Source organism: Pimephales promelas, chromosome 4 (genome assembly GCF_988280905.1).
Source record: "Pimephales promelas chromosome 4, fPimPro1.hap1.1, whole genome shotgun sequence".
NCBI lineage: Eukaryota > Metazoa > Chordata > Actinopteri > Cypriniformes > Leuciscidae > Pimephales > Pimephales promelas.
This window is the reverse complement of record NC_142772.1, coordinates 31,677,634-31,690,694: the sequence shown is the minus strand read 5'-3', so window position 1 is coordinate 31,690,694 and position 13,061 is coordinate 31,677,634. Positions and strand designations below refer to the sequence as shown.

The window sequence follows — 13,061 nt, the reverse complement described above, 5'->3', positions numbered from 1 at the left end:
AAGCCATAAATCTAAACTATTGTTTAAAATGAGCTTGATTTCAAAGAATGAGCTTTCAGCAAGATTGTTTGGGCAGTACCAAAAGCTTTCACTGTATGAAATTAAGATTCCCATTCATTTCCAACGCAGAAGTACTAGTGACTTTCAGAACAATAACCTTTATGAATCATTTCCATGATTGTTTCATAACTTTTATCAAGTTTTGTACTATTCTGATAAAGTAAAAAACAAACAAAAAAAAAAACACCATAGGGCTATGTGGACATTAATGGTTATGGACCTATTTTAGTCTATGGTTGAAATCCAGCTCTATAAAGATGGTTTAATTTAAAAACACTTTGAGATGTATAAAGGTTATAATTTGCATAAGGTACCCAAAATCATTTAGTTGCATATATTGACTAAGATGTAAAAAAAATAAAAAAATAAATAAATATTGCAAATTTAAAAAGAACAAGTCAAACAAGATACTTGTGTGAACATTTATTTATTAAACAAGATAGGAACTCAACCCAGTTTAGTAGCCAGCTCCTTGGCCTTTGCCTTCTCGATTTTAGCAATGCGAGCAGTTGACTTGGAACCCAGGACATTGCCTCCCCAGTGACGACGGATCTGAGGAGAGAATTGAAATGGAGATATTAGATTCAGAAATCAGTTAGCAGAAAGCAATTTCGTTATACAATTTTAAACATTATTTGAAAATAATAAAATGTAGTGAACAAATTTCAGCAATTGCAACCACAGAAGGAAACAAACTGACCTCCTCATATCGGTCATTGTAGTTGGTCTTGATAGCTTCCACCAGTTTAGCAAGAGCTGCTTTGTCTTCACTAAAGAGTGGGAGGGAAGGACAACAAAACATTAACCACAAAGATCTTGTGTCCATAATGCCCAAATTAGTGTGAAACTGCAAATCATTTTGCTCAGGGTTAAAAAGCTCTTTGAAACCACATGGTTGTTCAGTTGAAGAAATTCAGACATCATTGCCATAGGATGTGCAGCACAGGAAAAGTGAAACATGAATGTGCGTGTTACTCACGGGTTAGTCTGTGTGAAGGCAACAGAAGTGCAGGTCTTTCTGTGCACAAGTCTGCCCAATCTGGCCTTGCCCTTGACAATGCAGTATGGGACACCCATCTTACGGCACAGAGCAGGCAAGAACACCACCAGCTACAGACGACAAATTAAACCAATTAAGAATTGACAAACCCCACATATACAAATCAAACCAGAAGGCAAAACAATTCTGAAGTTACAGAAATGCTCCTGAGAGACATTGAGTGGTTGTTTGCTCAGGGTTAAAAAGCTCGTATTTTTTATCTTCATTTTGAATTCAGGTGAAGAAATTCAAAACATCATTGCAGACAACCACAACAATTTATGTCAAGATGTCCATTCTGTACAAAAAAGAAACACACCTCAATGGGATCCACATCGTGCGCAATAACGACCAGCTGTGCCTTCTTGCTCTCCACTAGTGTGGTCACGGTGTTCACACCTGAAAAATAACGAGACAAAAGAAATACATATATAGCACTGGACAAAGGGAGGCCTTGAAGTCAAAAAGGTTGAGAACAACAGCTATGTACAAATGTTCCTATAACTCAGGAAAAGATTTTTCCTTTCAATGTCTTGAAGGAAAAGACACTAAAAAAGACCCACCTGCACGGAGGACTGGTGGCCTCTTAGTGGGCACGTCTCCCTTTCCAGCAGCCTTCTGTTCAGCACGAGCCAGCAGTCTCTGTTTCTTCTCCTGCTTGGTCTCTGGCCTGTATTTGTGGGCCAGCTTGAACAGCTGGGTAGCTGCAGAAAGTTACATTTAAACCATTTTAGATGTAAATGTAAAAGCCAATTTAGTTTTTCAGCAATTATAATTCTCACAACAATGCCAGGTCCCTCTAAGTTTACAATTTAGGACAAAACTTAACCCAACACTAATTTTAAAGTACAACTCCTCCTAGGCAGCATTATACAACATGCAGTGCATCAGTGATCTTGGTGGAAACTGTCATCAACTTTTCAGATAGCAAATATTCTTCACATCATCTGCACATCCACAAAGTCAAATGCCACACGTCTAATAAAACATCTAGAGGCCAATCAAGGTTAAGGATTAACTGGGAGATCTATTGGTTCTCTGTACAAAAATAAATAAATAAAACAGTAGTTTAGTTCCCTCCGGGATACACAATGCAACTGGAAGACTATATTAAAAATGGATCGTTAAAATAAATAATAATTAATAACATTTTAAATGAAACCTGTCCCTTCATTGACAGCCTGTACAACTACTTCCCAGTCCCAGAAAGGCTATAAAGACATTAAAGCAATCCTTGTGACTTTATCAAGCAAAATGAGTGATGTTTGCACCAGCTTTTTTCACAACACTTTATTTACAAAATATTAATCTCCAATAAGTGTTTTTTTGCCAACAAAAAGGACTCTGGTTTCTTCATAAAATTGAGGTTAAACCTTCTTTACTACCTTTTCTGGGACTTGAAAGTGGTCATTGTATAGACTGTCAATGGAGGAACAAATCTATCAGATTTCATTATCTTCATTTGTGTTCCAAAGGAAAAAAAAAAAAAATCTTACAGGTTTGGAACGACATAAATGACAGAATTTTCATTTTTTGGGTTAGCTATCCTATTAATTATATTGTGAATCATTTGTATTATCAGGGTTAATCCATTGTTAATTTTCTAGTAAAGCACTTCAACTTTAAACAGAAATCTTCCTTTATGTTACAGATTAAAAACTATCCAATTAATCTTACCAGCACTTTTCCATTTTTAGTATCTGCAAAATCACTATCAGCAGCCTCTACATGCATTGTTGTACGGACAGCATCAGAGTGTCAAGACTCACCGGTCTGGCGGTCCAGAGCCTGGGTGAACTGGTTGATTGCAGGGGGAACCTTCAGACGCTTGTAGAGAATAGCCCGTTGACGCTGTAGCCGGACGTAACGTGGCCATTTCACAAATCGGGTCAGGTCACGCTTTGGCTGGATGTCCTGACCTGAAGATTAAAGCACATGACTTAAATTTACAATAAATGGCAAAAGAAATTGTAAATTGATTTTCAAACATTTGTGCATCAGCGATCTTGGTGGAAGATTGTCAGCATTACTGTTAAGATAGCAAATATTCGTTACATCATCTGCACTTCTTTGATGGTCACACACTTTAAACGCCTGTGTGGACTGAAATCTCATCAATTGTCCAGTTATTACTCACCAATGCCAAAGTTCTTAGGCCTCTTCTCAAACAGGGGGTTCACGACTTTCTTGGCCTCATGCTTCTTGGCCACTGAAGGGGCTGGAGCCACCTTCTTCCCCTTAGCCTTTTTCCCCTTAGGCTATGGAAAGACACAAAATTACTTGAGTCCATAATGAGCAGAAAATTCAACATAAACAGCATTTTTACAGCTCTTGCTCAGTTTAAAAGATGAGTTCTACATAATGTTCAGGTGAAGAAATTCAAACCATCACTGCAAAAGCCACACACAAAAAAAAAAACCCTATGAAATGGTGAATACACCAACTTGTGTTGTGACATGCGTTGTATCAACTTAAGTTCTCAAACAATTATAGCATTGCAGATATAAACGCTTACCCAAAACAGCACTCATTAATCATGATTAGCAAATTATTAATTAGCAAAGGGGGTGTAATAATGTAGACTATACAACACATGCGTTTTAGAAACACCAGCGGGCCGATGCGATTCATTTTGGCCTACAAACCAATGCGCTAGCATGTTAGCATTCGAGTTAGATTGCATTATTGAGTTACTCGCAATAATTAAGATTTTACTTAAAATAATAATAATAGACTGAGGCCGTTTTGAAACTACGGACAATGAAATGCTTGCTGTCTAAAGGCGTCACATCTCGAGTAACACTGCTGACATAAAGCGGACACTACACCTTTTAGAAGTTCTCATAATTCCTACTCTACATACTTAAAATGATCACAATTCTCGTTCAGACAGCAAGCGCTGGTGCTTTATTTTCCATAACCGATTTACTATGAGCCCTACAACAGCCTAAAAGACAGGATGCTTGAGGATTTTAAAAAGTGAAGGCTTCCAAGTCAAAACCATTCCACACTCACCATGTTGGTTCAGACAGAAAGGAAGAAGAAGAGCATTGTGGGAAATATAACTACCGCGACCATTGGTAATGACATCATGTGTACGCGACAGAACAAATGCATTGAAGTGATTTGTCTATGGTTTTGAACGATTTGAAGCAATATTAAACAAACACACACAAACGAATCCAGTCAGTGTAATCATTGTGGACTTTTAGAAACAGTAGAGCATGTGCTGATTAACTGTAGGGCGTATGAAAGTAAAAGACTCAAATTAAAAGAGGAATTACAATTCTCTGACATTACAGAATGTGCTAAACAGTTCTTATAGGTTATAAACACTTCTAAGTCTCCTGAAATTAAAAAAGTAATATAACAGAATATAGGTAGTTTTTATTTTTCTTTCACCCCCTTTTTAATATTATTTTTCCTTTGATATCATTGCCTCACACTCCATCCCAGTAGGTGGCGAAATATGGACCTTAAACTGGTTTACCAACCGCCATAAAATATTAAAAGAAGAAGAAACGAATTTAGAAGAATGCTTGTAGGTGTAAGTAGCGTTTTATATATTTAAAGTACCTACACTGTTCTTAACTCATTAATTATTAATGCGTGATGTACAGTCGCAGAAATATCCTCGCGCTGTTAAGTTACAGCGTCTGAGTGAAACAGTGAAGCGTCTAAGTGAAACAAACGAATGGAGACATTCGCAAATGCATCAATGATCTAACGTTAACTGTTTTGAAGAATAGAAACTCATGGTTTCACTTTTATGGGTTTCTTAAAATAGCCGGAATAGACTTTAACTGATGCGTCGATATGTTATGAGCACATGTCCAATTGATCTCTTAAGTATGCAGATAAGAACGTTAAACCAGGATTTACAAGTGTACAGTATGAAATTGAAATATGTAAAAACTGACTACATAGGGATATTACTAACTTAACTACTAATCTATACAGTAAACAGTCTTAAACATTTAATAACAAGTATTATTTACGGTTAAAAATTAGAACATATTAATATTTTTATCATAATTTTTGAGGGCACAATTTCATAAAAATGCAATAATGCTTGTTTATTAGTTATATGTGCTTAGTAGCAGTTTGTGTGAATTATTATTGCAATTCTAATAAAGTTTTGTTTCAGATTCTTACTTAGTAGAGAGTGACTGAAAAGTGCAGAGATGACCTCTCAGAGAGTCCTCCCGCAAAGCAAAGAGACTCTACTTCAGAACTACAACAAGAGACTTAAAGATGACATCAGGTCAATTCTAGACAATTTTACAGAAATAATCAAAACTGCCAAGGTACGTTATCATGCATGCATTGTGCTGGATGACATTCATATTGATATGCTCCAAAACAATAATCTGGTTATCTCATCGATCAGGTGGAAGATGAGACTCAGGTTTTCAGGGCGACTCAAGCTGAGCAGGACCATTATGAAATGCATGTGCGAGCCGCCAACATTGTAAGATCTACAGTGATAAACAGACACCTCAGAGACAACATTTAAAAAGATAGATGGAAATTCTGTCATCAATTACTCACACTTGCGTCATTCCAAATTCATTAGATCATTTTCGTTCATCTTCAAACACAAATAAGGATTTAAAAAAAAAAAAAATCTGTGAGATTTCTCTCCCTCCATTGAAAGGATTGCTTTTCAAAACGTTCATAAAGAGATTGTAAAACATTGATCACCAGATACTCATATATGTATACACTCATATATGATTAACAGAATCTCAGTTGTACTTGCATTACAATCGAGAACAAACCTCATTGGTGCTTGATGGAGCTCAAACGTGATGCGTGTAAATACCTCATTGGTACTTGCGTGTCAAGCTTCCGTTTACCAGATTTGATTTGCTGTATGTGTGTTCGCTGATCAATGTTTATATGTAAATAAAAGCCTAAATTAAATCCGTTTGTTTTATAAAGTGTCTCTTCAGAAGACTTTGGATTAAACCTCTCGATTCATATGGATTTATTTTACAATCCCTTTACATTTTGGAGGGACAGAAATATAAAATATATAAATATTATATATAAACATCTATCAGAAATAAAAATCAGAAATTTAAAAATATCTTTATTTGTGTTCTGAAGAAGAAAGTTTCATGGGTTTGTGATAACATGATGGTGAGTAAGTGAAAACAGAATTTTCCTTTTAGTGTGTACTATACCCTAAATGTGTTTGTGTTTTAGGTACGGGCAGGGGAGTCTCTCATGAAGCTTGTCTCGGACCTGAAGCAGTTCCTCATCCTAAATGACTTCCCCTCTGTCAATGAGGCCATCAGTCTCCGCAACCAGCAGCTGCGCACGCTGCAGGAAGAGTGCGACAAGAAGCTCATCTCCCTGCGTGATGAGATTGCCATCGACCTGTATGAGCTCGAGGAAGAGTATTACTCCTCCAGGTACAAATAGACCAGTGATCCCAAACGTGCGCAGTTACCTCTGCGTTTACAAATGTGATGCATATGTATATCATAAGAACATAACACAGGGTGATTAATGGAGCCATGCATTAATATGTCTATAAAGATATTTTAGCTTACTTGCACAACTTACTTGGCTCCAACTATTGACAATTTAAAGAAAAAACCTTGTTGGTTTGACGTAATTGTAATATATCACATCTTGCTAGTTTGGTCCTTCATACACATACACACATTCACATCATACCATTGTGCCTTAATAAGAGTTATCGTTCTTGCAGGTAAGCCTGTAGCTAATGAAAGAGTGTATTCTCCTCTCACACAGCTCAGTCATGTAGTAAGACTCACTCAAAATTTAGAGACTGTAGACCCTTGGGTTTTATTCCACTTGTCATGTGTTTTTGCCATGCTTCTAACATAGTAAAATCCATATATCCATATTGTTATATCCATCCATATTGCAGTGACACCAAAGACATTATAAAGCACTTTCTATATAACTGGTTTTGTACAAGAAAGCCCTTCTGTTATACATATATAAGTGCATGTAAATATTTCCCCTCTGGTTGCCTTAATCTATTGTGTTTTTTAGAAGATTTACTTCATTTTGCAATCAGAAATCAGGATGTCTATACTTTTATTAAGGGTGCTGGTCAGATTAATTGTTTATAGAGATTAGTATGGGATAAATCTGGATCTTTATTGCTATTTAAAGATGCATTTAAGCTGTCTTTGAAGCACAGCATTGTAACCATTGATAGTTATAGGTGAAGAGAACATTTCTTTGGGTTATAATGGAAATAAGTTCTTAATTGAAATAGCTTTTAATTTTAATGTCATTTGATTGGACACAATGTTGGATGAGCTTCAAAATTCACAGACGTTATAATTTTTTTTTAAAGAATATAGGGTGCTGTAAGTATTGTATAAATTACTTTTTAAATAATCAAAATAATTTGGTTACTGGAAGAAAATTGTTAAGATCAAGAAAAAAAAATTATTATTATTTAATTTTTTTTTTTGAGAATTCATAAATGCCTTTTTTTTTCCTTTACCTGTTACATTATTTGAATATTGTGCTACTGGCAAAATATTTTAGCTTTCAGTGGTATATGTCAATTTCAAAATGTAATATTTATAATTTCAAAAAGCATTTGTTTTCATCAGTGGTTTAAAATTGCACTATATTATGTTTCTTTGTGGTGACGTATTTAGTAGAAACAGTGTTGGTCACATAAGTGCCTGTTTAAAATGTATCAGATTATTTGTCGGTTTTTCCACAAACCATTTCAAATTCCATAAATAAACCAGATAGAAACGAGAACACGTTTAGTGTCCGATTTATTATTTGCTCGTCTCCGAATTGGAATTTATGTTCTGCCTCTGTCTGTTGAATTCATAGTCTAAATTCTCTGCTGCTTACAGCCTTTCGCTTTTCATCTATTAAGCAATTCTATTAATAAACTCTACACACATGATGCAAACAGAAGTGTAATGTGATCTTACAGAGCAAAACTCAAAGGACATCATGTGACCACACGTTTCCAATCAATAAGTTAGTGGCAGTCCTGAATAATGCTTTTCACAATTTCCTTTCACTGCTTAGGCTTCCTTTCCCAATTCTTTCATGTTTTCTGAGTTTGTCTGTGTATGTGTCCTTTATGAATGTTCATTATTCGTATATACTCCTAATTGTTTACTGAGTGTGTTTTTAGGCAGAAGTAGACAGTAAAAATGTTAGTTTGTGTGCCTGTGTGTAACGTGTGTGTATAACGTTTCTAGCTGTGGACAGTGGGATGGTGTTGAGTTGCCACTTTGTGAGGCCTTTCATCGGCGGGACAGTTGGGGGTCCCCCGAGACGACCTCTGACCTTTCACATGCCAACCCAGAGGATTCAGACCATTTGGGGACTCAGGAGTCCATGCACGGCAGCAGCACTAGCGAGCAGTCGTGAAATACTGGCGGCTTCCTTCATGGACCAGTTTGATTACAAAGCCAAGAAACTTGCCATTTAAATAAGCCCCATATAAAACCTTCAGATGTAGACTGCAAATTTAGAGAACTACTTGAATTGATGATATTTTTTTCCTGGAAAAAAGGCACTGAATTAATACTGAGAACATTTCTTATAAATAGAATTTCAGTTTTGTAGCTGGGTAACTTAGTTCTGGTTAACAGTGGTAAAATAGTCTTTTTCTTTTTGTCTGTTTTTTGGTTACATTTAATGCCTCTAGTTTGAGTTATAATGCAACTATTCTATACATTATTTTCATCATTGTTCTGCAAAAAAAAGTAGAATAAAAAAATGCTGTAATTAAACTTGTTTAAGGAAATGGTGTTTTGTATGCTAATAGAAAATAAGACGAATTTGTAAACATGCTGCAAACATTTAAAGTAAATCTTGCTGCTCTATTTAAGTAACAAAATACACTGTCACTATATGTTACATATAAGTACATGTGCACTGTAATGCTCTTCATGACTGCCAAGGAGTTTTCTGTTATTATTTTAATCACACACGGGTGACCTTTTTCATTTCAGGTTGTTACAAGACAACCAGGCAAAAACTGTAATAGAGATGACATTTTTACTTTTATTTCATTAGGAAATTCTGAAGAATAAAAAAGAACCTTTTAATACTAAATAATGAGACTTAATAAATATAGTGATAAAGCAATTTTGTTGATTTGTTCCACATCAGTCTGAAACACATAACATTAACAAGTTGCACAGTACATAGCTATTAAACCAAAATGTTCTACTTTTAAAAAGTTTGCAGAAACTATCAATGTTTTGGGGGAAGCTTTATTGTAAAATGTTTATGAATGTAAGCTATGGAGACATTTTACTGGTAAAAAATATTTACATCACTCAATTTACAGGAAAAAAAAGTGTACGTCTAGTTGACTATAACAAAGGTGGAGGATTAGTATCGTCGGTTCATCTTCTTGAATTTCTCATAGTGGTAGTCATCTGTGGCCTTCTCGTTATTCGGTCTCTTGCGGAAGTTGGGTGGTGAGGCTGAATAACAGAAAAGAAATAAGATCAACATAAATTCATTAAATTCAATCTGTCAATTAAAAGGTTAGTTCACCCAAAAATGAAAATTAAGACATTAATTACTCACCCCCATGCTGTACCAACCCCGTAAGACCTTCGTTCATCTTCGGAACACAAATAAAGATATTTTTGATTGAATCTGAGAGCTAGATCAGTCCTAGATAGAATGCCTAAGGGACTGGCTCTTGACGGCCCATAAAGTCATTAAAGAAAAGGTTTAAATATTCCATGTGCCTACAGCGGCTCAATTATAAGTTTATCAAGCGACCAGACTACTTTTTGTGCGAAAAAAAAAATAACGACTTTATTCGACTATTCTATTACTTCCTTATGGGCGCATGCGCGAGAACTGAGACGAGGACGTTCTCCTTCTACTACTTTTTTTTACCGGCTGCTCCGCTTAGGAGTATTACTGCCCCCTACCGTATAAGATGATGATATAGCTGGAAGCGCAAAACTTTCTGTTTACAAGCAGAGGAAGATGCGCGCTATACATACGCTTTTCAATTAGCGTATTTTCCGCACTATAAGGTGCACTTAAAAGCCTTTAATCTTCTCAATAAACGACAGTGTTCCTTATAATCCGGAGCGCCTTATATATGGATCATCATTTTATACGGTAGGGGGCGGTAAAACTCCTAAGCGGAGCAGCCCGTAACAAAAAGTAGTAGAAGGAGAACGTCCTCGTCTCAGTTCTCGCGCATGCGCCCATAAGGAAGTAATAGAATAGTGGAATAAAGTCGTTATTTATGTTTTTTTCGCACAAAAAGTAGTCTCGTCGCTTGATAAACTTATAATTGAGCCGCTGTAGGCACATGGAATATTTAAACCTTTTCTTTAATGACTTTATGGGCCGTCAAGAGCCAGTCCCTTAGGCATTCTATCTAGGACTGATCTAGCTCTCAGATTCAATCAAAAATATCTTTATTTGTGTTCCGAAGATGAACGAAGGTCTTACGGGGTTGGTACAGCATGGGGGTGAGTAATTAATGACTAATTAATTTTAGTCATTGTACAAGAAAGCCCTTCTGTTATACATATATAAGTAAATTTTCATTTTTGGGTGAACTAACCCTTTAAGCAAAACACTTACGCTCAGGAGCTGGATTCTCAGTGTCTCCTACTCGTAGTGGCCTGGCTTTGGGCTCTTCTCTGTGGACTCTTCTCTGGGGAGCGTTCACATCCTCGTGATAGACTTAAGAGGAGAACAGAAAATGACTTAACATTTCTCCTTTAGGGAAGGACAGGAAATGTTTCAAATATTCCTAGGTAGTAATCTACATGTTTAAAACATTAGGCATGGATGAAGCTGTAATTCATAAAACTGTGAACTGAATCTTGATGTGATGTTTGAAACAATACTTCTGAATATAAAATACACAGGTTTACTGATACAGTAAATTGGTTTATGTAAAGAAATAATTGTATAATAAAAGGACAAATACATTTGTCACAAAAAATGTTTAGTCAGTTTTATTCATATAGGAATCCTGGAAAAAATAATTACGTAGCTCAACTGCTGTCAACATTGCTAATAGGAAAAGTTTCCAGAGCAGCAAATCAACAGAATGAATTGCATTTTAAATTTTTAAAATAGAAAAGAGTTATTTAAAATTGTAATACTGTTTTACAGTATTTGGTGAACATAAGAGACTTCAAAAACATCAAAATCTTACTGAACCCAAAGCTTCAAAGGAACGGTAGAATATGTGTACACTTACAGCGATTATGCTGGACGTAATTCACGGCAATGTTAGTGGGAACAAAGGAGGTCCCGTTGTCTTTCTTCTTATTCCTCTGCTCAGCAAGCAGCTTTGCTTTGGCATCTTCTGTGCTGATGATGTTCTTTATCTTCGCACTTAAAAAGAGGGTTTTGGAATTGGCATCCATAGCTAGGTAAGTCTAATTATAAAAATATCTGACGTGATCAATGGAAAATGTCTGAATTAGTTTTGGTCTTACTCTATCCCCAGATCCACCTCTGGAATTCCACTCAGCATCTGATTGGACAACATCTCTTCGGTCTTTTTGGCAGAATTGACACGGATGCTCTCTGGAAGCTCGTACAGGAGGTCCTCTGGATTCTTCACCTTCACCTTCTGCACCTCTGCCTCCACCATGCCTTTCTTTTTCTTTAACTCTGTCTCAATATACTTCATCCTGAATGAAATCACATACAAGTAGAGAGAAGATAAAAAACATAAACTGAGGCAAAAACACCAATGAAGAAAGACAATTATGCAGAAACATCAACTTACATGTCTGCATCTTCATCTCGTCTGTTAGTCTCTGCAGAAAAGGATGTACCAAGATTCAGGTCGTTTTCATCAGCTGTCCTATAGTGGAGGAAAAGTTAATTATTTAAGTTGTAAAAATACAAAAACATCAACTTTAAATGAAAAGCAAACATGATATCATAACACTTACATGTCTCGGTTTCTGTCTTTCACTTTCTTCATGTCAACAACACCTCCAGTCTTCAGTTTAAATGGGTCATCCTAACGCACAAAACATTACTTTACCCCTCTATTAGTTAATAAGTTATTGGTTTATTAGTTATCAGATACACAAACTATAACATTGTAATTTACAATACCTTAATTTTACAACAAAATGTAGTTTGATTAAAATCAGAAAAAATAAAAACATACCTCAAGCTCAGCTTCTAAGGGAAGCTTCTCTCCTACAAGTAACGTTGCAATGCTGGAGGAATGGAATGATAAAACTGCATGTATTATCCCGAAAATAACTGAGCGTAATTGAAAATTATTTTGTACACAAAAATGTCAAATTAATCACTGTACAAAGATAAGATTGTGCAAACATAATAGACATAGATAGAATAGAATAGACATCTGACTGACCTCACTCCATGCTGCCTTTTTCGTAGACTTTGAAGCTCCTTGGCTTCATCCAGTTTGGACCTTGGAAAACAAATTACATATTTAAAAATATTTACATTAACGTTATATATTGTTTATAAAAAGACATCTGTATGTAACATCTGAATAATTCTGACACATGCTTTTCTGTAGTTCGGTAGCTAAACTGTTAATCTATTATGGCTAAATTTGGCATGATAAACATAACGTGATCTAATGTTACCTGACCACGGCTTTTGTCTCATCGTCTTCCTCGTCGGATGAATCCTCTTTCTTCCTCCTAAAATTCTTACTCGGTGGCATGATTTCAAAGCACTATTTAAATCAGTATATTTTAATGTTTATTTTACCCCTTCCACACGCCAGAACGCAATGTCGGCGGTCTGTGTTTAGTGACGGACCCACATTTCCCGAAACTTCCGCTGACATCACAAATACTGTATTAACAGCTGATCTAAGATCAGCTCATCCGTTTAGCCATACAACCGTTTAACGGAGTAAAGCGACTATGGAGGATAAAGAGACTGGTTTAAGATCAGCTACTTTTATGGAGAAAAAAAAAACCGAAGTAAAAATAAT

At 35.9% G+C, this 13,061-nt stretch overlaps 3 protein-coding genes and 5 non-coding genes across 10 annotated transcripts; 1 reads left to right on the top strand and 7 right to left on the bottom strand.

Annotated features, from left to right (window-relative positions):
* Positions 1-471: 471 nt before the first annotated feature.
* On the bottom strand, positions 472-4,146 carry rpl7a (ribosomal protein L7a). The gene is made up of 8 exons (XM_039658657.2): positions 4,115-4,146; positions 3,237-3,357; positions 2,869-3,018; positions 1,663-1,803; positions 1,419-1,498; positions 1,040-1,170; positions 761-830; positions 472-612 (listed from the first exon to the last, which is right to left on the bottom strand). Exons 1-8 carry the CDS (start codon positions 4,115-4,117, stop codon positions 508-510), a joined length of 801 nt encoding a protein of 266 aa, XP_039514591.1. The 5' UTR covers positions 4,118-4,146; the 3' UTR covers positions 472-507.
* Positions 919-989, bottom strand: LOC120470473 (small nucleolar RNA SNORD36). Its single transcript, XR_005620537.1, has one exon. It is a non-coding gene; the product is annotated as a small nucleolar RNA SNORD36 (small nucleolar RNA).
* LOC120470472 (small nucleolar RNA SNORD36) lies at positions 1,288-1,364 on the bottom strand. The gene has a single exon (XR_005620536.1). It is a non-coding gene; the product is annotated as a small nucleolar RNA SNORD36 (small nucleolar RNA).
* LOC120470477 (small nucleolar RNA SNORD24) lies at positions 1,983-2,051 on the bottom strand. The gene has a single exon (XR_005620540.1). It is a non-coding gene; the product is annotated as a small nucleolar RNA SNORD24 (small nucleolar RNA).
* On the bottom strand, positions 3,093-3,164 carry LOC120470476 (small nucleolar RNA SNORD24). The gene has a single exon (XR_005620539.1). It is a non-coding gene; the product is annotated as a small nucleolar RNA SNORD24 (small nucleolar RNA).
* On the bottom strand, positions 3,430-3,495 carry LOC120470474 (small nucleolar RNA SNORD36). The gene has a single exon (XR_005620538.1). It is a non-coding gene; the product is annotated as a small nucleolar RNA SNORD36 (small nucleolar RNA).
* A 406-nt stretch (positions 4,147-4,552) lies between the features above and the next one.
* Positions 4,553-8,623, top strand: med22 (mediator complex subunit 22). 3 transcript variants are annotated; one of them, XM_039658658.2, is made up of 5 exons: positions 4,553-4,646; positions 5,247-5,406; positions 5,490-5,570; positions 6,311-6,519; positions 8,323-8,623. In XM_039658658.2, exons 2-5 carry the CDS (start codon positions 5,284-5,286, stop codon positions 8,492-8,494), a joined length of 585 nt encoding a protein of 194 aa, XP_039514592.1. In that variant the 5' UTR covers positions 4,553-4,646; positions 5,247-5,283; the 3' UTR covers positions 8,495-8,623. The 3 variants fall into 3 exon arrangements, with proteins under 3 accessions (XP_039514592.1, XP_039514593.1, XP_039514594.1); XM_039658659.2 differs by having other exon boundaries at positions 4,565-4,640; XM_039658660.2 differs by having other exon boundaries at positions 4,590-4,646; positions 5,236-5,406.
* A 490-nt stretch (positions 8,624-9,113) lies between these two features.
* On the bottom strand, positions 9,114-12,901 carry c4h9orf78 (chromosome 4 C9orf78 homolog). Its single transcript, XM_039658656.2, has 9 exons — positions 12,706-12,901; positions 12,465-12,524; positions 12,252-12,303; positions 12,028-12,098; positions 11,859-11,936; positions 11,563-11,760; positions 11,322-11,458; positions 10,694-10,795; positions 9,114-9,561 (listed from the first exon to the last, which is right to left on the bottom strand). Exons 1-9 carry the CDS (start codon positions 12,783-12,785, stop codon positions 9,467-9,469), a joined length of 873 nt encoding a protein of 290 aa, XP_039514590.1. The 5' UTR covers positions 12,786-12,901; the 3' UTR covers positions 9,114-9,466.
* Between the last annotated feature and the right edge of the window lie 160 nt (positions 12,902-13,061).